Raw genomic sequence first — 24,643 nt, 5'->3', positions numbered from 1 at the left:
AACACAGCTGGAGTGATTAGAAGAATTATCAGATCTGAGCGTCAATAGTACAAAATAACATTTAAACGCACATGCAATTTTGCCCAGGGCTGGCATAATGATTAATCGATTGTTAAATTCATTCAAAAGGACTCAGTCGTGAGCAAAGTTAAAAACACCGCCAAAAGACGTCCCATTGATCTGTGTAGCTCTGTCGCTCGCGATATTTTGGTTGCCAACTCCGGTGTAGACATACTGCTTGTTCGATCCTGCATGCCGAAAGCCCACGGCCTCTTCATGATCCTCCTGTTGTATCGGTTCTTTTTTCTGTTTGATTTCCGCCACCAATCCTTCAACCTGCGCCCTGGTCGCCGCTTTGACAGCGTGATTCGCAGTCAGCACCTGCAGGTCCTCCATTATCCCACTAATGAGCTTGTCCACGTGGCTCGCCCTGGACTTCGCTTTCATTGCTATGAGACCCTTCGTCCACGGCGAAACACCTGGCGGCTGAACTATGGCTTGGAAGGCATCGTGGAGCGCGGTCGCTCGCCCCATAGAAGCGTCAAGAACCTGCTCCAGCGCGGCTTGGGACGCGGCAGACGAGGGATCAGCATCGAGATTTTCTCTCACCAGGGTGAGACTCTCTTGAATGAGAGGAAGGCGTGCGGCGCTGTCGCGAAACGAACTTGGCAAGCCGGGTCCGCTCTCGAGGGCTTTATAAATTGTCACGGAGGCTTCGATGAGAGTTATGACACCGGATATGAGCCCTATGATCTCAACACCTGACATTCCAGCTATCCAGTTTCAGTTCCAGGTAAGTGGTGAGGCTAGATGGAGGAAATTCGAAATGATTATGCTCTGAGGATATTGCTTTGAATTAGCGGCTGGGCTCGCGGACGAGAAGAAGATCATGGTGCGGATCGGCACGCCCGTTCGACCCCAGCTGAGCACCCGGGTGTATTACTGCATTACTTGGCCATTCTGGGCTGTATGGGTGACGTGTCTGCACGCCACTACGGCTAGCAATTGGGTACGATTTCTGGTGCTCGGGCTCTCTCATGGCTCCGCCTCTCTGGCCTGTCATGATCTCGGCGCCGCCTTGTGACCACCCTTCTGTATGCCAATGCCTACGCCAACCTGTTATGTCGTCTGCATCTCCTTTATTCGATTTTTGCCAATCTACATCTTATATATCTTGATAGAGAGCATCGAAATAAGGAAATTACTTGACTGGCCCGTTCAAGTTCGTCAAGCAATTTCAATATCACCCAGATTGCCACTCATTCCGAGGTCAACATTAAAATCATCGTGATGCCAGGCCACGAAATCACCAAGGCCCACGCTCTCAGACAAATCCGAAAAACACTCTCCGCCCTCAAGACTGCTGCCGAGTCTTGTGGTACAGTCATCGGAGCCACCGATCTGCCTCAGGCCTTCTCAGTGGTCGCTCAACGGATCCCTCTCAGCGTTGACATATTTACCTCGCTGGACACCTACCTCGACTCTGTCGGCGAAGACAAAGACAATCAAGAGTTGAAGGATATGTACCCCGTTGTCAAGGAGGTTGCTGATGCCTGCTCTCACCACATCGAAAGTCTCGAAGTTCTCTTCGAGACAGTCGCGCAGAGTGACAAGAATACCCAAGACAAGTTGACGAGCTACCGCGAAGCAGTACAGTATAACGGCGGTAGACTGCTAGAAAAAGTGATGCTTGACCTGCTGAGAGACACTGCCCTTGTGTGTGTGGAGCCCTTCGCAACCCAGGAGCAGATCCAAGAGCTGCAGGCGGCATTGCAGGAGCTACAAGAAATCTCGCCGTCGTTAAAGGATGCCCTTGGAGCAGCCGTTGTAATGAACCACAGTGGCTCAGGAAATCAATTCTACCATGGCGGCAAGGGACACCAGAATATATGCTCTGGCGGATTCCAAGTCACGGGAGATAACCACAATGCTCATTACACCTATACCGAGAAGACAGCCGAGAGAGCTAAGGCCTAAAAATCCTAGAGTCATACTAATTGTATGGGTCCAGCCTTGGAACTTGAAGCTTGTTAAGTATTTAGATGAGCCTGATATGATAATATTAGTACCTACTTCACCTGGGCAGGTATCCGAAAACTTGAAAAAATAACAAAAAAAGACACATAACTGGTCGAATTGGACTCTTGGGATCAATACATAACTTACGAACTACGGAGTACGCTATCCAGCGACATAAATCCAACGGGAAGTTCTTAATTACTTCCGGCACTATCGATCGATCTCGAACTTGAAGGTTGGCTACCATGCGTGAACTTGGAGCATATTTCTTGTTTACATTATGTGTTTCACGCTAGGCTGAAGTTCATGATGCATTGCCGGATGGTGTATAATCCGAAGATTGACCATTGCACGTATACAAAATAGATATTGAAGTTATGCTTATACGCGGATTCGAAGAAACTTGGATTGAAGGTCACTGAGATAAATCATAGCAGTCATTACATATATCTTGGCGAGAATAAAGCTACACTTCGAAGGTATAAATCGAGTGCAAAACCAAGCTCACCAAGGTGAGACGACAAAGGAAAACCATTAAGAATCAAAAAGAAAAAAAAAAGAATCAGACGCAAAAATCTAAAGTTCAGAGAAGAGATATCAAAGCAAGAACTGAGAGGATATAATAATCGTAAAAAGCAGCAATAGTCTAAGTATTCATGGTTCAGAAATATCAAGTCATATATACAGCTTAAGATATAATTAGCTCTAATCCTTTGCTCATCAAGATCTGACCGTGTCCACCGCCGACGAGTGCGAGTAGAACTCTGAACAGCACCAACACAGATGGTAACTGTCCCGGTATCTCTTAAATAAGTCAAGCACAGAGCTTTTACCAGTAGATTGATCGCCACATACCGCTAGCTAAGGTAGTGTAATATGATCGCTATCACTGTTAACGCGGACACGGTCGATTTAGATAAGTCGCTGAGAAGTTCTCGAGGACGCCGGGCCATGCCAGTGTCACAGTTCACAACAAGTTATGGTTCGTTATCTCCGGTAAAAATGAAAAGGGGCAGTGCGTCGGCTTGGAAGCAAATGTGCAGTAGTCAATGGGGGCCAGAGTACAAGAAAGGTGGCGGCGGTGAGTGCATGATAGAGAGGTAGAAAGAATGAACAAGTGAGAGAAAGGGAGGAAGAGCAGCGAAGACTCAAAGACCCGTCTTCGCTGCTCTTCCATGTCGGCGGCATTGAAGGGAGGTTACGTGGTCCGCGGTTTACATGCTACAAAGAGTAAGATCGCTAGACTACAAGAAAGGGCCTTCTGGAGATTTGGTATCCGTCACACTGATGAACCGCGGCAAAGTTTCTGTCTTGAGTTGGATTACGGCCATTGCAGAGTCCTTTTTCTAGGATCTAAGTTGCAATAGTATCGTTGCCTTAATATGTACTTTTTTTTTATCTCAAAACTCGTTCCAATTGCACGTGGTAATAGTGCATATAGTTACTTGTAAGGATTCCACATTTAAGATCTCGAAACCAAAGTCCCCAATTTATCTCTAACGTCTGCGTTTCATGTTCCGAGACTAAAACAGCCATCGCATCATACCTACTCCCCACTCGATCTGCCTGTGCGGCACGTGCGGGTCATCATTCACCGTCTAGTGTTTTAGATCGTGTCGTAAAACCCTGTAAGACTTGTGATTTAATGATGTCCAAAAAATCTCTCCGCATGTCTCTTTTCTACCTCTCAATGCGTTTATATTGATCTTCCGTTTCAAAAGGTTAATTGCCTGAGTGAGACTACTTCGAAGCTTATACTATATTGTGTGTGTTTTCGGTTCACTTCGCACAAAAATTGATATTATCATAGTCTTCCTCGAATGGCCGCACCTGGACAAGGACCAAATAGTCCATAGGCAGACGTATTGATAGCCAATCAATGAATTATATAATAGGTGAATAGAGTCAAAAACACGTGAGCATACGTGGTGAGTGTGGATATGTGTAGTGGAAGAAGGGCCTGGGCATATATGTGGGTGGCCTGAGGTTATACATATGCCTGGAAGGGTCCATGTGGATCTGCCATGGAATCTTGGGAATTACGTACCTGCCATCCATGGATGTTCCATGGATGTTCTATGGTTTAAAATTGCACCTTAAACCTTGTGGGTCCCGTACCTATATGAGAGCAAGATATAGTAAAGTGTATAGGATATCAACATCTAATAGGAATCCACTAAGTACAATATCATTAATACTATATGCATATATTGATAATCATAGGTTATAGACACCAAGGCGTTTAGAAAATGCTAAAACACAGACGAAGAATCCATGTATATAAATGGAGATTCCCATAAATGTAATAATTGATAATATCAAAAGTAAATGGTAAAAGCACCTAATCTCTTCATTTTTGGAAAATGAGCCCGTATTGATGGGCTCACTTCCCATGGAGTCATGCGGAATCAAAATAACGTCGGATTTCGACGATAAATATAAATCTCCATGTAGTTTGGATCAAGAAACCAACCCTGCGATGCAAGACGATGTAAATAATGTAGACAATGTGGAATACACTGCATAACTAAAAGCAAGCTACATCTATGGCGCTAATTTGTACCTGGCAGTTAACTCGACTTGTGAATGTCGACGCTAGCGTTGAAACAACACAAATTTCGCGGCAATCAATAAGAATTAATTGCAATGTCTAACGGCGAGAAAGGATTACCTAGAGCCGCCGCTTCCCTAGGAGGTGGGGATTCATCGTCAATGGATTTTCCAAATGGCCAAGACCAGCTAGCTGTTTTGTCTGGGGGAGGTAAAAATAACGAATTTTGTAGCATAAAAAGGAACTTGTGACTACTATAGTGAATTGATTGAAAAAATTATACGGGTTCGCTATATAAACGTTGTTATATATAGGGCTTACTGTAACCGAACAGCATTGTTGGCTCCCACGTTTTATCTGGACATCGAGAAGCTCTGAATCGCACCAGTAAACATATTTCCGGAGCCATTGTTGTTGTATTGATGCCCCGTACCAGTGTTAAGATTCTGATTCCCAGATCCGAAGTTGGTGAAAGAATACGACGGCTTGACTTCCGGCAACGACGCAGGCATCGCCTGAAACTCGCATAGAGATTGATTGAGCCCGTGAACTTCCGTACCGCTTATGGCGGTAAGTTGTGTGGTACTTGACATTGCAATCGCATTCTCGAGGATCTTCTTCATTAGGTCTTCCAATTGGTCTCCTTGTGCAACTCTGCGATACTGTTCCGCTGAATTTGAACTTCCGACAACACCTGTGAAGATCTCATTCACCCGGCTAGCGTTTCTCTCGCAAGTCTTTAGATAGCCAATTGTTAACCGATGGAACTCTTCTGCCATAATAGTTGCATCGAGATGCTGCTTGCATTTTTCGAAGTAGACTAGGAGGGATGGGATGTGTTTGGCTGTTTCGCGAAAAACAACGGGGGCGTTGCCTCCATTTGGTTCATGGCTCTTTCTCTCTACATTTTCAAGAGCATTGATAGTGTCACCCAAAATGCGGCTGTGCGCAGGGTCGGCGAATGGCATGATGAAAGCTTCCAGAATAGGTGATTCGTAGTGTGAAGTCTTGTAGTTGGGATGGGGTATAGAACCTGTACTCCGTAGAAGTACTTATATTATAAAAAGCTTTAAGTATATGAAATTATAGGAGTGCCTTAATACTTGAGAGATACCCCGCCGCTAAGCCCCATGAAGGTGGCCTAGACAATACTCATGCATGCCCGGAGCTATTATTACAAGCTGAACTTTTCTTTTCGCGCAAATGTCCGAAGTGGGCATGTCGACCAATCGAGATGAAACAATATGCAAGTATGACATGGCAGGGGATCTATTGAATTATCCATACACAAGTCCCTTTCAGAGTTCCCCTCTTCCAAATCAATTTGATTTATTTCAGTCTAGCCGAACACAAAAAATCGCACTTGTGTTTTTTTGCGTCAAATACCGAGAACTTTGGGAGTTTGAAGATCTCATTTCAATCGACTCAAACATCTTGCGATCAGAACCCTTGAACTGGTCCGGCGTCTCGCATTCCAGTATGCCTGGCTGGCCTTGGTCCAAACGCCCGAAAGTCTCCCGGGTTGGGCCAACAAACGGTGGCCACGCTGGATCCGAATACCAACACAATGTCAGGACTAGCGTAGGATTGCAGAGCCCCCCGTCAGTCCCTCTATTTCCGGATGGGGTTGAAGTGTTATATGAGTGCCCCGAAGCAGTTTTTGATATTTGCTTTATCCATGGTTTGACCGGAGATCGGCGAACTACTTGGACTGCTCCCAAAAGTACGTGGACTGCAAATACACAACCAGAGCCGTGGCCACAAGAATTCCTCCCTGGCGATATCACCACTCGAGCTCGTATATTGACTTATGGCTACGATGCCTATGTTTTGCGATCATCCGTCGCATCATCGAATTGGCTGGGGGACCATGCCACAAATCTTTTGAATAACTTGACAACAGATAGAGCCTCTTGCAACGCATCATCGAGACCTTTGATTTTCGTCGCACATAGCCTAGGCGGCCTTGTCTGCAAGAAGGCCATAATGCTCTCTCGAATTCACCCAGATACCCATCTCCGAGAACTGTTTACTTCTACAAAGGGCATCATATTTATGGGAACGCCTCATAAGGGCTCGTGGCTAGCTGATTGGTCCAAACTTAGCGTTGAGGCTTTGGGGAGTGTGAAGTCTACCAATACGGGATTGATGAAGGTGCTAGAGACTAAGGATCAATTGCTAGAGTCCATCCAGCTTGAGTTTATGGGAATGTTGCGTGAATACAGGAACATCAAAGTGACATGTTTTTACGAGGAGTTGGCTACGACCGGGGTGGGAAAAGTGGTATCCAAGCAATCGGCGATTCTAGATGGGTATATCTCCATCAGTATCCATGCCAATCATAGTGGTATGGTGAAATTTGCCTCCAAGGAAGATAATGGATACAAAAGTTTGCTCGGTGAACTTCAGAGATGGATGAGTGAAAATAGGTATGCCGCATAGTGAGCCGTATTTTTCGAAACATGCTAACTAATGTGCCTAAGCGCCGATCCGGGTCAGTCAGCTACTGGAACAGATGAAAACAGAGATTCGACAATGGAAAGCTCGTCGTCTGAGTTTCACAACCACGGAAGCGGTACTATAATCACGAACAATGGTTCGGGTATTCAATATAACAACTCTGGCAGTGGTAATATGTTTAACGGTCCCATCCACAGCTTACAACTTTCTTCACCACAACCCCGTTAATGAGATTTACCATGGAAATTCTTTTTGAATGTTTTCCGTTGAGTACATTGGTCTTTGAAAGTCTAGCTTTGTTGGACGGCCAGACTGCTATTAATCCCACCGAGGAAAGACTAAAACAGCAATTCTGTTTCTATATCTTTTACATAGACAGGGCAGTAGAGTTAGCTTGTGCTGAACTAATTTGAAGCCTTGGAGTTGGGAGTCAAGGTTTGTAGAAGGAGGCTCTGTTGCATACAAAGAACCACATTTGAAAAAGGGAATAGAGGGGAAAGGATAATTTGGGGAAAGACATACAATCTAAGTGCGACAAGGACTGAATTTGATCAGGACATAACAGAACTAAATTGATTTGGATGGCTCAACAGCTCACTGTTTCGAGAGAAAACAGTCGAGTTGATCCCGTTGATCCGGTGAGCCTCATTGTGGGCGACAAGAGTCAAGTACCAATGATAGGAGCTGAAGTTAGCGGCTTGTGCATCAACAAGGTCTCGCATCAAACCATGCAGGACAAGAGGATTGTGATGGCGTTCTTCAACGAGTCAAAGTATTGGGCGATTGGTGGTTGGATACTTGCATGATTGTGGCGGGCGGGTTGGCACGAATGATTCGATCGGCATATACAGGATTCAATTCCTGATCACGAAAGCGCTTATGTATTCATGTCACTCTGGCTTCTCCACACCTCTTTTGAAAATTTGGCAATCAACTTCATTTTCTCTTTGGTTGTCTGTATTAGCACTCTGTCTGCAATCGATGATTATTGGTGTTAACTATACATATATTGAGTACATATATTGAGTCCAAACCATGGGGTTTATCTTTAGAATTTCATTAGCTCTGTATAGCCTTGACGCCAAGGTGGCAGGGCAAGTACCCGGGTGAGGGTAGACTAGACTGCTATGTGGATAAGAGGTAACGTATTTCACCCCCAAGTGGCGCACACCCCCAAGTGACGCACCCCATCTAACCCATTAAATTTAAATGCATTTATCTCAACCATGACGCCATTAAATTAATTCAACTAACTGAATGGCCTATCTGGACATGTCTCTCTTCTGTGTCCTGGCTTCCTACATATTCCACACCCCCGGGGGGCCGCGTACGTGGCTGAATAGCCGATTCTCCAGGTATGCTAGGGCCGGGGGGAGGTCCTTCAGTTGCCTCCTGTTGCTGCATAATTAATGCAGAGGCTTCTTGAACTGAGAGGCCTTCTTCGCCGGGTATTTGCCTTCGAGATCGAGTGCGCTTTTGCTTCTGCTTCTCGTTGGCGGCGCGTAATTCCTTGTTTTCTTTGGCGAGTAAGATAGCACCTTGCATTGTAAGACGGAAGCCTTTTATAAGCTGGTTTAATGCACGATCTGACGGGCTAGGCGGGCTTCGAGATCTTGTACGAAGTAAAGCTTTGATTGATGAAGCCTGTCGACGTAGTTCTTTCTCTGTAGCTGGTGTTTTTGGCGTAAAATTTCGACTTGATTCACTCCCCCGACTTGGGGGGGGGGGTAGGGGTTCGAAGTCGAATATTAAGCTTCGAAATCACTTGATCAGGTGTAAAAGGTACTAAACCAGCAGCTTTAAAGCTATTGATAATAGTCTCCGATTTAAAAGCTTCAGCTCGTGCAAGGGGGTATGCTTCGAGGAAGTCAAGTTTATCAATATGATTGATCCCGTTCCGCATCTTAGTTTCAACCATCCGACCGTACGATCGTTTTAATACCGCAAAACAGCCCACATCAAGAGGTTGTAAAAGATGTGATGAATGCGCTGGCATACAGATTGGTATCACTTTATTTCGCTCACAAATTTCGTCGAATTTAGGTGTTAAATGACTTCCGTGGCCGTTAAGTATCAAAAGCCGATACCGTCCCTTCGTACGTAAAGAAGTCGTCGGAATAAAGAGCTTTTTAAGCCAACGAAGTCCGATTTCATCAGAGGTCCAGCCGTTAGGACTAACTTCGAAACGCCAATCCTCCGGGAGGCCGTCAAACCATGATTCAATGAAGACTTTGCCTTTAAAAATCATACACGGAGGAAGGGCCCAGCCAGAAGCATTCGTACATTCAACCACTGTCACCCATTCACGATTTCCAGGTTGTAAAACCGGCCTCCGACTATAGTATTCACTCCTCGTGATAACCTTCGCAGTTACAGTTAATCCCATCGCGAAACCAGTCTCGTCGAAGTTATAGATATCATCGGGATCGATTCCATATTGAAGGATTGTCTTTTGAACTAAATCAAACCACTCCCTAATGATTTTAGGGTCTTCACATTTCGCACGCTCGTAGTTATACCGTTTCGAGAATTGGGAGGAGAGGATAGGATGCCGTTTCACAAATTTTGTAACCCAATTTTCGCCGACCGAAAGAACCGGGGTAGTTCCACGTTGTTTAAGGAGAAGATCCGCCATTTCTCGTACCATAGAGGGCCGGGGGGCTGCTCCACGAGAATCCATAGAGAGAATCCATTTTTCAAGAGATTCCTCTTCAGTTTGTGTCAATTTACGTAAATTGACACGAGAAATCGCGAGGTTTGGTATACCATGAAGGCGGCGACGGAAGGTGGATTCGGGTATATTAAAACGGCGTGCCACTTCACGGATTGAAGAGATTTCTTGATTCTTAAAAGCCTGGATAGCTAGTAAGATCCTACCCTCTTGCTCTATTGAATTTTTAGAGTTTTGGGGGCGAATTGGTGGCATGGTGGGTGGTTGAAGAAGAAAGGGTTAAATTAATTGACGCGTTTTGGATGGGGTGCGTCACTTGGGGGTGTGCGCCACTTGGGGGTGAAATACGTTAGCCGCCGTCTTGGGTAAGGGGAAAAAGCAGGGGTCCAAGGCGAGACACCATGCAAGATACTTCAAATGTTCTATTTCAAGATGCATGTTTAGTTTAATCTATTCTACGTGCATTAACCACTCGTGTGCTGTGGCCTCGTACTCTACCCTGTACATATGAAGCCCCTACACGCCCCCCTCCAACCCAGAGACTATCACCTGTTGCAACACGTCTGCTATAGCCTAGGATTCTATTGTTTCTGAGGGTTCTAAAATCAGGCACATTCCTTGTGGCCATAATGGGTCAACTACCACTCCCAGTATGCTATTTTGACAACCGTGACCATGCAACGCAGAACGCCAATGTCAATGTCAACGGCAAAAACCAATACAACAATAACTCTAACGGGACACAGTACAATGATTGCATAGGTAATTAGACTGAGTGCAAGTTAAAGAAAATTTCGCGGTTAAATGGCTTCCGTGCCCGTCGAGTATTAAAAGTCGATAAAACCCCCCCCCCCCTTCGTACGTATAGAAGTCGTCGGAATAAAGAGCTTTTTAAGCCAGCGAACTCTAATTTCATCAGAGGTCTAGCCATTAGGACTAACTTCGAAACGCCAGTCCTCCGGAAGGTCTTCGAACTAAGATTCGAGGAAGACTTTACCTTTAAAAATCACACACGGAGGGAGGGCCCACCCCGAAGCATTCGTACACTTAATAACAGTCACCCATTCACGATTTCCAGGCTATAAAAGCGAGCGCCGACCAGAGAGATCACTCCTCGTAATCACCTTCGCCGTAGCGATTAACCCTATCGCGAAACCGGTCTCGTCGAAGTTATAAACGTCGTCGGGGTCGATTCTAAATTAAAGGGTTATTTTTTAAATAAGATCGAACCACTCTCGAATAACTTTCGGGTCTTCGCATTTCGCGCGCTCGTAATTATAGCGTCTCGAGAATCGGGAGGAGATAAAAGGGTGCCTTGTAACGAAATTTATAACCCAGTTTTCGCCGACCGAAATAGTCGGGGTGGTTCCACGTTATTAAAGTAAAAGATTCGCCATTTCTCGTACAGTCGAAGGCCGAGGGGCTGATCCACGAGAATCCATAGAGAGAATCCATTTTTGAAGAGATTCCTCTTTAATTTCTGTCAATTTATGTGAATTTGCGCGAGAAATCGCGCGACTTAGGGTATTCTTTAGACGACGGAGAGTCGGCTTCGGAACTTCAAAACGACGTGCTACTTCAGAAATAGAAGTGATTTGTTGATCCTTAATAGCCTGAATAGCTAATAAGATCCTACCCTCTTGCTCTATTAAATTTCTAGAGCGTTGAGAGCGAATTGGTGGCATGGTGGGTGGTTGAATCGATTAAGTGCTAATTGAAAGACGCGTTTTAGGTGGGGTGGACCACTCGCTTGTGAAATACGTTAACTAGTTAGTTAGAAGGGACAAGCGAGGTTAATAGGTAGTGGAGGACAAGGTTCCCCAATACACTATCTAACTAGTTCGAGCAAACGGACACCTTTAGTATTTTGCCTATGTGGTTCACTTCGAGGCTCTCAAATATCAAAGGACCCATTCAACGTTGGCTCTAATCTCACCCCCACCTGGAACTAGAGCGTTAATAAAAGGGCTTGGAGAGAATCTAAAAGAACACAGGTTTCCGACACTCCACCGAATAGCTGGGTACATGTAGGTATATATGTATAACCTGACAACCTAGCCTCTCAGCCGCGGAGCAGCCAAAGGCGAATCCACATCCCCCCACTCACAACCCTCACTCTCCTCTCCATCCTCATAATCCAATTCAAAGCTCTCCTCCTCAAAAGAGGGACTGACATGCACAGCTGGCGACGAGATAGGGCTAAGCGCCACGCGCGGTCGCGACTTAAACACACTCGCGTACTCGGCATCTTCCTCAAAGAGCTGATCCTGCGGCGTTGAAGCACGTGAGATTTCATCCCTCGAACAAATTGAGTGCGCGGAAATCTTCCGCGGCGTTACGAACTGATTAACCGGGAAGGACGGGCGGGGTCTGCGGCGTGGCCGTGGCGCTTCGTGGGCCACAGGTGGGAGGAGAGACATTGATCTGCGCGTGCGCTCGGCTAAGGTATGGGTGCGCTTGATGGGTTCTGGGGCTGGTTCCTCGTCTGACGAGGGGAGGTCTGGGAAGAGCCGGACGATTTGGGGGGAGGGTTGAATCTGCTCTGTTTCTGGATGTAGCTTGGGCTTAAACTCGGGCTCGGGCTCTGGGTGAAGTTCTGGGATTTCCAGATCTGGGGCGTGACTTGGGGTGTGATGTTCTTCTGCCACTCTTGATGGCGAGTTGACGATCTTAGATGAGCCTCTGAATGGTAACTTGCCGCTCATTGTCACCTCTGGCTTGTAGACCGCAGGCTTGACGCGAGATTTGCCGTTAATGCGAGATATGGCATCATTTACAGAGGACAGGAGATATTTCTCTGGCCCTTTCAATGTCCGCTGGCGATCCCCGGGCTGACGGACAGCTTTGGATATACTAGCAACTGTGAGAGACTGGTGATCCCGGAACAGCACACGTGGTTCTTTAGGCGAGGCTGTGCTCATTTCATCGGTCCCTCTTTCCTTTGAGAGAAACTTGTTGTATTCATGCCACTTGCGTAGTCGACTTCGTTGGAGTAGAATACGAGCTTCCAAGTCAAGGACCAGGTCCTGCTTCAACCCACTGTTCAAACTAGCCGCATTTGAGTCCGCTGCCCGCATCCATGCCGCTGAGAAAGGGAGTTCCAGAAAAGCGTCCGTGCTGCTTTGTGATCCGCCTTCGAGCAGGGTAGTGGCCCATTCCTCGCTGCCTAGCCAATTTGTTTGTAACTCACGCACCAAACTGTCAGAGTCGCTATAAATATCATCCACGTAATCACTTGATCCTTGATTCGCACGCTCGGTAAGCTCGGCCTTTTTATCATCTAGCAGCTGTGAGAACCGATGATACGCATCTCGAGCTCTGGCATGGCGTTCTCCCGCAGAGCTGAGAGATACTTGGTGGGCAAGAATGAGCGGCAGGAGATTCTGATAGTTGACTGGTGTCATGGCTATGGCAGTCGAAAGTTTCAAGGCAGGATTCCAAAGCATCTCATCCGCGGATACCGCCACAACTTTACGGAGAACGGCAGTGGAGAAGCCAGCGAGCAACTCCTCAAATTTATCGCCCTTGCAATCATCCAGCATGGTTTTGCGGAGAATAATCTCTCTTCCCAGATCGCCATTTTTCTTTAATTCGCCCAGGCACCGAAACAAGGCCGCGCGGAGGTTGACAGACTGTAGAGGCTCTAACGGGGGGAAGAAGGGTCGGAGTTTCTGCAGGGGATGTTAGTAAAGTCCACAGCTTTAGAAGGTAACGATTGGTTAGTTGTACATTTTGGGCACCTTCCAGATCCCAAATGGTATAGAGGCGGTAAAGGGCCCATTCTATCAGTCGGGTTCTTTGTCGTTGGTTCTGTGATGTCGGGGTCAAGCTGTGGAGAGATATGTCGGGCCAATCCTCGCGTTGATCCAGACGCAATAGCTTCAGATTGCGAATAAACACATCCAAATGTGAGGGACCTGGCCAGTCTAGGGGTTTCGGCCGAACAGGCCTTGTCGCAGCCATCATGTGTCGAAGGGGACTAGTAAACAGGCGGCGGAGAGTAAACATAGATAACGAATGTTTGTACTGTTTGCAACGCCTATCAGTCCCGCGTTCGTTGTTTCTCTTTCTTTGTTTTTCCTCTCCTCAATTGTCCTCTGTGGTTGTGTCTCTTTCTTTCTCCCGGGGTCTAAGTGGTTCTTCTCTCTTCAATAACATCAGAAATGGCCTCCGACAACTCTACGTGGACACCTGAGACTGGTAAGCCCCTACTTCCTCTTCTTAGACCCCGCAAAGCTGAGATGTGTAGTGCTCTCTACGCTCTCCCACCGTCCAGAGGAGAATTCTACGTCACCTGTCCCCTTCTTCCACTTGATTGAGCGCCTTAAGACCACCAAGCGTGAGGGCTGGCGCCGCTTCGGCATCAATGGCGAGTCCATCTCCGACCATATGTACCGCATGTCAATCATGACGATGATGGCCCCGCCGTCCCTGGCAACCAAGATCAACATCCAGCACTGCACAAAGATGGCCTTGGTCCACGACATGGCTGAGGCGCTTGTTGGCGATATCACCCCAGTCGACTACCACATCACTAAGGCTGAGAAGGCTCGTCGCGAGGCCTCAGTTATGGACTACATCACGACGACCCTCCTCGGTAAGGTCCCAGGAGGCATCTTGTCGGGCGGTGAAATCAAGAAAGTGTTTGAGGAATACGAGAAGGACGAAACCCTCGAGGCCCACTTCGTGCATGATATCGATAAGATGGAGCTGCTGTTGCAGATGGTTGAGTATGAGCGCTCGAATGAGGTTGATCTCACGGAGTTCACCCACGTCGCCTCGCGCATCCGGTTGCCAGAGATTCAGGCCTGGGCTGCGGAGGTCATTCAGGAGAGGCCAAAGAAAGCATAAATCTGCATACAGTTTGCGCGCAGTTGCAGGGAATGTGTGATAGGGGAGTCTGGCATGCCTTGGGCTTATCGTTCTAGAAGCCCATTGCATTTTGGCGTTTGTTGCTTTATTTTCATCTTTGCGTTTCTTTTTTGGGTATGTACTTTAGATACCACAGAGGACGAGTTATGAGAATACATGATTTCTACGAAGAGTCAGGTTTAGTACGCAATAAAAGTTAGGCACTCGCTTTCATTCATGTTGCGGTATTCTGATTTGCCTCCGTTTTCGTTGGTTTGTTGGTCCGAGACGAGGCGACTGACTATGTCGATGCTCGCGGACCTCTTTGCCGAGGATTGAAGGAATGACCAGCTGATAGCTAAGAATAAGACCATCAAAGTCATGGATGGCTTTTGGAAGCATATTCCTAGATATGCGTGACCTTCGGATAATCTTCGTGACGTGGGACAATTCCTCCCCCCTAACCCGCAATACTTTATCAACAGGTCACCGAGAACCTGACCAGTGGGCCCGTCCAGGACTTTTTCGGTCGTCGCAATTACTGATGAATTGTCATATCTGTTCTCTATTGTAATCATATGTATACAATCCAAGGATCTTCATATCCAAGACATGGACCTAATTAATCAAGAGACTCATTCTCCATCTCCCGCGCCAACATGTCAGCCTCAGCCCTCATATCCTCTTCCTCACGAGGCTTGCGCGCGTCATTATCAACAACCGGGAACCTAGACCTTCTCCCCGAACTCGCAGCATCTTGATTCACGGGCTCAGTTGACTCATCATCCCCTTCTGTAGGAACGACTTTCTTAAATGCCCTCCCTAAATCTCCCTCATCCCCATCAAGCAAGTCATAAACCGCATCCGTGCCACCAGCGTGATCCAAATCCGCTGCCTTGCGGGGGATGATATGCGCATGAACATGTGGCACACTCTGGCCGGCGTGCGCGCCGTCCTGAATGGCGATGTTCAAGCTGGTGGCACCGTATACACGCTCAACCATGCGGCCCACTCGTCGCACTGTTAGGAAGAGGTCGCTTGTTTCGGCGGGGGTGAGGTCTGTGACGCGGGGGACGACGCGTCGTGGGGAGACTAGGACGTGGCCTGGGAGGATTGGTTTCAGGTTTACCAAAGCGAAAGTTAAGGGGGTTGTGTGGAAGACCTGGGTAGGGAGTGAGTCGTTAGTCAGGCTGGTGCATTGGGTTTATGTATGTTTATGCTTGTCCCTGTGTCTGTGGCTGTTGCTGTACTAGAATATAGTTGGTGTTGCTTGAGGAGACTGGGGTTGTCTGGGTCAAGAGTAAAGTTACCTGTGGTGTGACCATAAATGGGCCGAAGTAGATTGGTGCTGTGGCACCTTTGAGAGCTGACATTTCGGAGTTGGGTATCGGATGTTGAGGTGAATCTGGGAAGGTTGCCCCGTTAGTTTTCTACCCGTGACGTTGTTGATAAGCCCTTATCAAGATATCAACATCGGTTGGAAGATCTACGGGGGACGGAATAGTTAGGTACCTATATATGTACAAACTAGCTATTACACACTCTTTATGTAGTTTATCTATGAATGTATTGAGAAAGCAAAGGAGAATGGGTATCATTGACATTTGGCCATAAACAGCATCCTGAACTATATTACAAAAAGAGTATCCGGTAGTTAACCTTGGAGAGCATTGCGACTCATCGCCGATCACAAGGGTAACAAAAAATGGGGAAACATGAAGAATAAAACATACAAAAAGTCAATTATCATCAATGTGAGATTAACATGAAATGTTCGAGAGGCTGTCGATATCATGACTCCTCTTTCTCCGGCTCGTATTTGGTCTCGGGAGCAACGGAAGGCTCTTGCGCCGCCTCGATCTTTGCCTCGGGCTCTTCAGCTGGAGCTGCCTCTTCGCGGCAAGTGTTATTTCCATCGCCTTCCGTAGTATACTTCTCGATGGGCAGTTCTGTGTTCGTAGCCGACTCTTCAGAGACCGATTCTTTAGCCTGCTCAATTTGCTCAACCTGCTCGATCTTTCCCTGGTCTCCAGGAGTTTCAAACAGCTGCTCATGGGGTACTTGCGGTGGCTGTTCCTGGGATTCCTCGACTGGCTCTTCGGCGTATTCTTCCACATCAGTAATTGGCTCATCCGTGGTAGCAGGTTCCGCTCTAGTTTGTATTCCCAAAACAGAAACAGGCCGCGGTTCAGGCGATTGTTTCCGGGGCCCACGCAGTAACGATGGCGTAATATCTTCCGAATCCTCCGCATCCTCCGCGATAGTTGTAACACGAGATCCTGTTGAAGGACTGTGCTTGTGACGACGGGTGGTCGCGCTAGTGACAAGCGCCGGGTCCTGATTTTCCACGGTGGTATCGAATGAGTTGTCACCTTCTTTGCGCAGAATAGTGAAGCGATTGTTGCTGTTGACAGGTTTTTCCTCGGCTTCTTTTTCCTTAGCTACTTTCTTCTCGGCTTCTTTCTTCTTTTCCTCGGCGTCTTTCCTTTTCTTGGCTGCTGCGACTTCATCGGGTCCTCCCGCCGTAAGGGGAATTGTATATTCCCCGACAAGATTGTAGTGAACACAAACGGTCTTGAAAAAGACGTATAGACCGCCTTGCTTTTGTACCTTCGAAAAAACACCAGGATGCCGGAACCATGCGTGCGCAAAGATGCGATAAAGACGGCGGAAGATATCTGGCAAGAGTTTGGCACCCGTGGATTCTATCTTCTTAGCTTTGCTGGAGAATAAGGTCTTCGATGTGAGAGTGTCCATGGCCCAATCCAGAGTATGGCAGCAATAGTCAATCGCGCAGCAAGCTTGTTTGGGATGCAACGCGCAAATATACTGCCACTCGACGACTCGCATCTCGGGGCAAGTTTGCGCCGAGCAGGGTGGGCTCTCGTCGAGAAAGCCTTGGACCAGACGATTAGCTTCCATAGTGAAGAAGCGGCACAGTTCGTATATCCAATGTGCATCATCAACTCCCTCCGGGGGTTCTGTCAGCTTCTCCGCAACGCTCTCCGGTTTTGTCGGCTCTTTCGCAACCTCGCTCGTCGGGTCCACCTTGTCAGATTCGTTGCGCTTCCGCTCATTGTACTCCCCAAGAAGCACATCGTACTCCTCCATAAGCACATTGTAGTTCGGGTCCACCTTATCAGATGCTTTGTCCTTCTGCTGATTGTACTCCTCCATAAGCACATCATACTTCTCCATAAGTTTAGGGTACTGGGCCGCAAGCTTGTAGTAATGGGATTTGAGGTGTTCCTGAAGCGGGAATGGAGAATTAATCTGCATTAATTAGTAACGTCGAAGATAGCTAGGCAGTGGAGAGCAACTAACCTGCGAAAGGGGTATCACCGGCGGGCCAGATTCCATGTTGGCGGATTTGGTCCCTGGCCGGATTCTGCGAGTCGAGCCATCATTTTCTCCCATCGCAACACCAAGTAGGTCTGCGTCTTTGCCAAATGACTCGCCAACTGACGGCGACTGAGTCCCAAACTGAACTTCAGTAAATGGAGGAGGACTGGGAAGCCGCGGGGAGCTTGACGGAGAGACTCCGGCCGCAGTCATGATGGTAGTATAACGAGGGCGCTAGATGAAATGAGAGAAACCGAGAAACAAATAAAAGAGTGAATGGTCGCTAGATGCTCTGATAAACTGCGTTAATGAAAGCAAAGGTCGAGTATTGACAGCATAGACGCAAACGCTGAAGATAACAAGACATCAACCATAACAACGGCTGACCGCCCAAGCCCTGTGCCCTAACGTCTATTTTAGGCAACAACGTCATCCGCCGCATCTACGAGCTTTCTGTTTCTTCAGACTTTGTGTTCTTCTATGTATTTATGCAACATTAAAAGACTAGCACATCATGTCTGCCAATTTTGAAGATGAGGATGCTCCTCCGGAGCTTATCGAGGTGTCTGAAACGCCAGCAGACCAAACATCGGTAGATGAAGAACCAACAGCTCGAGTGCCTATCACGCTGGTCACCGGTATGGTCAAATAGAATGCATGTTGATTTAAATAATAATACGAAACTAACACGTTGACTAGGCTACCTGGGAGCGGGGAAAACGACCCTGTTGAACTATATCCTGACAGAGAAACACGGCAAGAAAATTGCCGTGATCATGAACGGTTCGTCTGTCACACCTGGCTGTGAGATATGATATACATTGCTAATGCTCTTACAGAATTTGGTGACTGTAAGGCGTCCAATCGAAAGGACCAAAAGGTTATATTCTGACATTATATCACAAAGCAATGGACATTGAAAAACCAATGACAGTAAACCAGGGCGGCCAAGAAGTGACGGAATGGATGGAAGTCGGCAATGGCTGCATCTGTTGCTCTGTGAAAGACTCAGGCGTAATGGCCATCGAGTCATTGATGAAACGCCGCGGCACCTTCGATTACATCCTTCTAGAGACAACCGGTCTCGCCGACCCGGGTAACATTGCCCCGATATTCTGGATGGACGAAGGACTCGGCAGCTCTATCTACCTAGATGGAATTGTCACTCTTGTGGACGCAAAGAATATCATGCGCTTGCTGGACGAGCCGGCGCCCGAAGAGAAGGCCGAGTCTCATGACGTGAACCACGACCACGGTTCTGGCCCTGTTCTATCTATGGCGCATATGCAGATCTCGCATGCGGATGTGGTGATCCTCAACAAAACGGATCTGGTCACGGAACAGGAGCTGGAGGCTGTGCAAGATCGTGTTGCCTCTATCAACAGTGTGGCCAAGATTCACATGACGGATCATAGCCGGACGCCGCAGATTGAGGGCGTTGTGCTGGACTTGCATGCTTATGATCACTTGGCAGATTTGGATTTCAGCAAGAAGGGACATAGCCATATGGACCCGGTATGTTTATATTGTCCTCGATCTTCTACATACTAAAACCTGATCCCGTGGTCCTAACTATACGCAGGCAATTTCTACCACTGCGATTGTTACACCTCCAATTCCAGCAGATAATGTCAACTGCGTGGATGCCTGGCTGCGCTCTGTTTTGTGGGATACAACATTCCCCGTGCCTGCAAAACCAGTCTCATCTGAGCCATACCCCGTGGACTTCGAGGTTCATCGGTTAAAGGGGATACTAATTCTGAATGATGGGACAAGCAGGATTATCCAAGCTGTGCGGGATGTATTCGAGATTCGAGATGCGGAGCCCATAGACACCAAGGATAAGTCCAAACCACTTCAGTGCAAGATTGTCCTCATTGGACGAGGACTAGGGTCAAGTGTAGGACCTTGGCAGGAGAGCTTTGAATCTTGTTTGGTTGCAAAATGAGGAGAATTCATTGTCTATGTTCACGCAAAAAGAAGTCGTTGCTCCATTGGAGGAGACAGCAGGGCCTATTTACGGTTAAAATGCAAAAACCAGTCCTAGCCAATAATTCCCATTGTCAAATAACGAAAAAGAAAAATAATACAGCCCTGTCAGACAAGAAGAGGTATAAAAAAAATCCCATCAATATACATCGACTTCCGGGTGAGAACACCAGAACGCAGAACGAGGGCCTCCGCTGAAGAGAAAACAGATAATCCATAGTAAACAGCAAGGAAACAGGAAAAAGACAGCACAAAAGAGATAGAGAAAACATAATAAAAGCTACCAGAACAAAAACCAATTAAAATCCGCCAAAATGCAAAGAAAAAAAAAACAAAAGACTTTTTAGGACTCCAGGGGTTCGCCCGCCATCGGTGTAAATGCTTTCAGAAGCTGAATAACACGAGGCAAACGACGAGGCATAAACTGTACAAGCAGAGCAAATCAAAAGGGTATCGAGTGCTCGGCCCCGAATATGGGGCTCGTTCGGAGAAATTGGTCGTGGCGTCGTGGGTGCCGATGTAGCAAGGTTGTTTTGTAAAAATATTAGTGACCTTGCGTTTTGAGGGAATTGCCCATGAGGGCTTCACGAAGTTGTTCGTGGAGGATATATTGGTAACTATATTCGATTCGAGGAAAAACGTGCCTGGCTCGAAATGCTCGATTTGGCCTGACTTGAAGATGGTCCATGAACAGCGCGTGACATCTCGGCCTCGGGATAAGTGGAATTTAGCTTTGAATTTGGATGAGCAGGGCTAATGGGCAACTTCGAACCAAGCAAATCCGAGTTGGAGTTCGATGGATTAGTTTGTGCAGGCTTGATACCGGCTGCATTCGGGCTGGACTGGCCCAAATCTTCATTCCTCTGCGGTTCGGTAGGATATGTTTTGGCCGGAGGAATAACGCTCTCTGGCTGTTTTAGAGCCGGAGAGTTATCGGGAGACGAGGCTGACCCTGATGGTATTGTCGAGACAGGGTTGACATCTGGATTATTTGCAGATGGTTTTTCCCATGGCCGCATTAGCAGTCCAATTCCGACGACAGATGGGCTTGTTGCGAATGGTGTACCCAGCGAGCCAATGGAAGCCCCGGTGTGGCGGAGGCTCGAGATGTGCATTGAAGAAAATCGAGATGGTGTTGGCGGTGATATGGGTGTGGTATCATCATCACGTGGCACAATCGCATGCCCCGGCTTTGGTGATTCAATAGGAGAAGGGCCTTGTGATGAGGGCCCACTTAGAGTGTCGATGGAAGTCCCAGAAGAACGGAAGGCTGGGTTGATAGGCAATTCCGAATGGGCCAGACTTGATGTTGAGGGCGATGGCTGAGTAAACTTGGGTTTAATATTGGCGTTTGCGCATGGCGAACTCGCATGAGTCTGCTTTGGCAGCTCTGGAGGAGAAGATTTCACTAATCGAGGGGCAATCGGAAGCTCGACCGAAGGCCAAGAGCGAGCTAGGGTAGGATTGATAGGCGACGTCGGGTGAGGTTGTAAAGATGTTGAGGCTGACGGTGTTGTGGGTATAGGCTTTGCATGTGGTTGATCCAGGCCATCCTGCCTTGGCAGTTCAACTGGCAAAGAGTTCAGCGTTGAAGTGGTAGCCAGAGGGCCGATAGAAGTTCCAGAAGAACGGAAATTAGGACTGATAGGTAGGTCCGAGAGAGACAGACATGATGATGAGGGCGATGGCTCAGTAAATTTGGTTTTAATTTCGACGTTTCCGCATGATAAACCAGCATATTTCTGCTTTGGTGGTTCGGTAGGAGATGATTTTACCGGTCGAGGGGCGCTCTGAAGGTCGATAGAACTCCCAGGGTCACGGAAAGTAGGGCTGAGAGGCAGAGCTGAGAATCCAAGGTCATCCTTGTCATTGGTGGTCATTGCACATGGCTGGTCCACACTGTCCTGCTTTGCATGCTTAATTGAAGATGGAATTGTCGAAAAAGGAATGACCCGACTACCGGTTGATGTACCGGAGTCACGCAATGTAGGGTTGATGGGCAAAGCCGAGGTTTCAAGGTCACCCTCGTCATTGGTGGTCTTTGGACTTGGTCGATTCAGAACCTCCTGTTTCTGTGACTCAACAAGAGATTCGCTGACTGGGGGCGGATGTGGAGGCGCGGTGATTGTAGAGCCAAACAAAGCGCGGGAATTATCATGGGTCGGCCCATCGTATATCTTTCGCTGATTGTTCACGGGGGCACTTTCGAGATAGACAGGCTCATGTGGGAAGGCTGGTGGCTCCACTGGGTGGTTGTGGAAACCATTTGCCATTGACTTTGTCTGAGAAACTGTAGTAGCTTCTGGGTTCGGACTGTCGGAGCGTAGGTAGGGTAATGAGTTATCATTGGAATGGCGGGATATGTCCATGTACTCGTCGTGGTTTTGAGGTTCGTGGTGATTCAAGGTAGAGGAAGAAGATGGCTTAGATGGGAATTCCATGTCTCCGTTGGATTCTGCAAGAGTTATTGTTGATCGCTTGACGAGGTCGTGGTTTTCTGAGAATATGGGGTGCTGTAGATCACTATAGGAGTTTCCGGAAAGCCCCTTTTGAGGGTAAAACTGATCGTCTGGCTGTATCATGCCCCCTGGCGAAGTCAGTCCAAGCCCAGCAGGCTGAGGCTGAGCCCAGTTGGTCCGAATTGGCAAGTGCCTAGAATCGTTGGAAAGGGTCTCCAATAGCCGAACCGGCGTTGATACCCGTGCTTCCGGCAGTGGGGGGAACAGAGAGAGAAGTTCCTTCGCAGAGAGCCTATGTCGCGGAGTCGGGCTCAAACAGATATCCACTATCCGTCTGTAATATTCTGGAATCTTCGGGTCATCGCTCAGTCGAAGAGGTCGCGGTTGTCGTTCAGGTTCGTCCTCCTCCATTGCCAATGCCCACAGCGTCATTCCCAATTGGAAGAGATCGGTTTTGACCCCAATATACATGGAGATGCGCTGGTTGCTCTCGATTTTAGCGGCAATCTCCGGGGGCTCCCACCCTACTGGGCACCCCCTGCGGTTAATGTCAATAATTTTGGCGTTGTCGTCTGTATCCACCACAATATTGGCGAGTGTGAAATCGCCCTGCACGTAGCCCGACTCGTGGATCTCACAGAGGCCCTGGACAATCTGCTTCGCCCATCGCTCGCGTCGGGCAAAGCTCGTTCTCCCGCGTTGCTCGTATAGAATGTCGACCAGCGCACCTTTTTCTGCATAGCTAATTAGCAAGCCCTTGACGACGCCTCGCCATTCATCGATCACGATTCCTTCCACTTGGATCACGCTTGGGCGGTCTTTCAGCGCATGCAAAGCGTTAATCTCGTAGAGAAACTCGTCCACAGTGTCGGGGCCCGGGATTTCCTTCTTGATATAAAAACGGCCGTCCAGGTTTATTTTGTAAACAAAGCCGGATAAATGAGATTCGAAGTGCAACAAGTCTTCGGGGATGATAGGAGCGTTGACCAAATGCCTGATACTGGAGATGGGCGGGTACGGGATTGTTTCGTTTACGTCCTCCGTCACATGAACGTGTAAACGGCCATCGCTCGTCTCCAGCCTGAGATTCGTGACGCCTTCATAGAATTGGATCGCGAGAAGGGACTCGCGAATGGATTCGTAGATTCGCGCGCATTTGTCGCGCTGATACCGCAGGTCCTTCAGTTCCCGCTCCAGTGAATAGGGTGGTGCATCATGGTAATCGCAAGAAATTGTGACTCGGCGCCATCGATTCGGGGTCTCCGCGTACGTCACAAAGAATTTTTCCCGCTCTGACCCATCTCGGAAGTGCATGCTCAAGTTCAAAATCCACCGTTGTTCCAGCTCCATATCCAAATCAATCGTGTGATGATCCTCCTCTTCCTCTTCTGCTGCGTCGAAATTGTCCGTCATTTCGGGATAAGGGTTCGAAGGTTCGGAGATATCGTTAATCTCGTGGGCCTTTGTTTCGGATTCTGGTTCGGGGGCGTCATCGACCGTGGTTGTGGGCGACGGGCCGAGCCACTGAACCTCGGGCGCGGACTGTCTGGGGCCCGCGGTTGGCGGTGGAGACCTGCTTCTCTGGGAACTCAAGGGGCGGCGGTCGGCGGAGAGGGCACGGCGGTGATCAGGTTCCCGAGGAGCCAGTCGCTCGAGATCGGAGCTTTGTCGCTTAAAGGGCGTGGTTCGTGGTAAACCGACGACTTTTCGCGAAAGTCGACGTGTCAAATTATCTTGTTTGGTACGGGAGTTGTCAGAAGAAGGGCGGGGAGAAATCTCGTCCTGACTCTCCCCGGCAGACGTGTCTCGATCGTCGCGGCCCTGCCATAATTTTCGCAAACCCAACCGGTGCCACATGCTCTGCTTTGGCGGATTACCGCCTTTGTCGTCCAGAAAAGCCAGCCGCGTCGGGCTACAGGAGTTGGGAACAGAGATGGCCATACGGCAAGCCGCTCTGTCGTGCAAGGAACGACTCGAACACCCCGCTGGCCGAATCTCCGATGTCCATAAGAATTGAGACAGGGTCAAGGGGGCAGGGAAATTTGGCGTCGCACTAACACACTGACACGGTTCTCGTCCCACCAGTTCCAAATAGTTTCCTTTCGGGTTTAAAGAGTTGGCAGGTTCACGTCAAGGTCCAACGTCCAAATGTCGCACAACGTCGGGTTGCAATGGGCGAGGCTGGGGGACCGGCCCAGCACAAGCTCATAAAGTAAAAGGGGTGCAAAAGGGGGAGAGAGACGTGTCGGTCAAGATGAGATTTCTTAGGTATAAGTGGTCTTTTTTTTTTTCCCTCTTTAA

General features: G+C 48.1%; 11 protein-coding genes across 11 annotated transcripts; 4 read left to right on the top strand and 7 right to left on the bottom strand.

The window, feature by feature from the left end:
* Positions 1-132: 132 nt before the first annotated feature.
* On the bottom strand, positions 133-768 carry N7447_004939 (uncharacterized protein; the record flags this gene model as incomplete). The annotated part of the gene is made up of 1 exon (XM_057229201.1): positions 133-768. One exon carries the CDS (start codon positions 766-768, stop codon positions 133-135), a length of 636 nt encoding a protein of 211 aa, XP_057084291.1.
* An 88-nt stretch (positions 769-856) lies between these two features.
* On the bottom strand, positions 857-1,063 carry N7447_004938 (uncharacterized protein; the record flags this gene model as incomplete). Its single annotated transcript, XM_057229200.1, has 1 exon — positions 857-1,063. The coding sequence occupies one exon, from the start codon at positions 1,061-1,063 to the stop codon at positions 857-859; it is 207 nt and encodes a 68-aa protein (XP_057084290.1).
* Positions 1,064-1,290: 227 nt separating this feature from the next.
* On the top strand, positions 1,291-1,977 carry N7447_004937 (uncharacterized protein; the record flags this gene model as incomplete). Its single annotated transcript, XM_057229199.1, has 1 exon — positions 1,291-1,977. The coding sequence occupies one exon, from the start codon at positions 1,291-1,293 to the stop codon at positions 1,975-1,977; it is 687 nt and encodes a 228-aa protein (XP_057084289.1).
* Positions 1,978-4,923: 2,946 nt separating this feature from the next.
* N7447_004936 (uncharacterized protein) lies at positions 4,924-5,538 on the bottom strand (the record flags this gene model as incomplete). Its single annotated transcript, XM_057229198.1, has 1 exon — positions 4,924-5,538. One exon carries the CDS (start codon positions 5,536-5,538, stop codon positions 4,924-4,926), a length of 615 nt encoding a protein of 204 aa, XP_057084288.1.
* A 511-nt stretch (positions 5,539-6,049) lies between these two features.
* N7447_004935 (uncharacterized protein) lies at positions 6,050-7,258 on the top strand (the record flags this gene model as incomplete). The annotated part of the gene is made up of 2 exons (XM_057229197.1): positions 6,050-6,999; positions 7,054-7,258. The coding sequence occupies 2 exons, from the start codon at positions 6,050-6,052 to the stop codon at positions 7,256-7,258; spliced, it is 1,155 nt and encodes a 384-aa protein (XP_057084287.1).
* A 4,497-nt stretch (positions 7,259-11,755) lies between these two features.
* On the bottom strand, positions 11,756-13,664 carry N7447_004934 (uncharacterized protein; the record flags this gene model as incomplete). The annotated part of the gene is made up of 2 exons (XM_057229196.1): positions 11,756-13,372; positions 13,431-13,664. 2 exons carry the CDS (start codon positions 13,662-13,664, stop codon positions 11,756-11,758), a joined length of 1,851 nt encoding a protein of 616 aa, XP_057084286.1.
* A 200-nt stretch (positions 13,665-13,864) lies between these two features.
* Positions 13,865-14,552, top strand: N7447_004933 (HD domain-containing protein; the record flags this gene model as incomplete). Its single annotated transcript, XM_057229195.1, has 2 exons — positions 13,865-13,901; positions 13,951-14,552. The coding sequence occupies 2 exons, from the start codon at positions 13,865-13,867 to the stop codon at positions 14,550-14,552; spliced, it is 639 nt and encodes a 212-aa protein (XP_057084285.1).
* Positions 14,553-15,174: 622 nt separating this feature from the next.
* Positions 15,175-15,925, bottom strand: N7447_004932 (HIT family protein; the record flags this gene model as incomplete). The annotated part of the gene is made up of 2 exons (XM_057229194.1): positions 15,175-15,714; positions 15,863-15,925. 2 exons carry the CDS (start codon positions 15,923-15,925, stop codon positions 15,175-15,177), a joined length of 603 nt encoding a protein of 200 aa, XP_057084284.1.
* Positions 15,926-16,343: 418 nt separating this feature from the next.
* Positions 16,344-18,107, bottom strand: N7447_004931 (Mob1 family protein; the record flags this gene model as incomplete). Its single annotated transcript, XM_057229193.1, has 2 exons — positions 16,344-17,825; positions 17,877-18,107. 2 exons carry the CDS (start codon positions 18,105-18,107, stop codon positions 16,344-16,346), a joined length of 1,713 nt encoding a protein of 570 aa, XP_057084283.1.
* Positions 18,108-18,408: 301 nt separating this feature from the next.
* Positions 18,409-19,842, top strand: N7447_004930 (CobW family GTP-binding protein; the record flags this gene model as incomplete). The annotated part of the gene is made up of 5 exons (XM_057229192.1): positions 18,409-18,532; positions 18,594-18,677; positions 18,734-18,745; positions 18,802-19,409; positions 19,477-19,842. The coding sequence occupies 5 exons, from the start codon at positions 18,409-18,411 to the stop codon at positions 19,840-19,842; spliced, it is 1,194 nt and encodes a 397-aa protein (XP_057084282.1).
* A 658-nt stretch (positions 19,843-20,500) lies between these two features.
* On the bottom strand, positions 20,501-24,283 carry N7447_004929 (protein kinase family protein; the record flags this gene model as incomplete). Its single annotated transcript, XM_057229191.1, has 1 exon — positions 20,501-24,283. One exon carries the CDS (start codon positions 24,281-24,283, stop codon positions 20,501-20,503), a length of 3,783 nt encoding a protein of 1,260 aa, XP_057084281.1.
* Between the last annotated feature and the right edge of the window lie 360 nt (positions 24,284-24,643).

The sequence above is a fragment of the Penicillium robsamsonii genome (assembly GCF_028829455.1).
Source record: "Penicillium robsamsonii strain IBT 29466 chromosome Unknown utg000003l_segment0_segment0, whole genome shotgun sequence".
NCBI classification, from domain to species: Eukaryota; Fungi; Ascomycota; class Eurotiomycetes; order Eurotiales; family Aspergillaceae; genus Penicillium; species Penicillium robsamsonii.
This window is presented reverse-complemented; position numbering and strand designations above follow the sequence as displayed.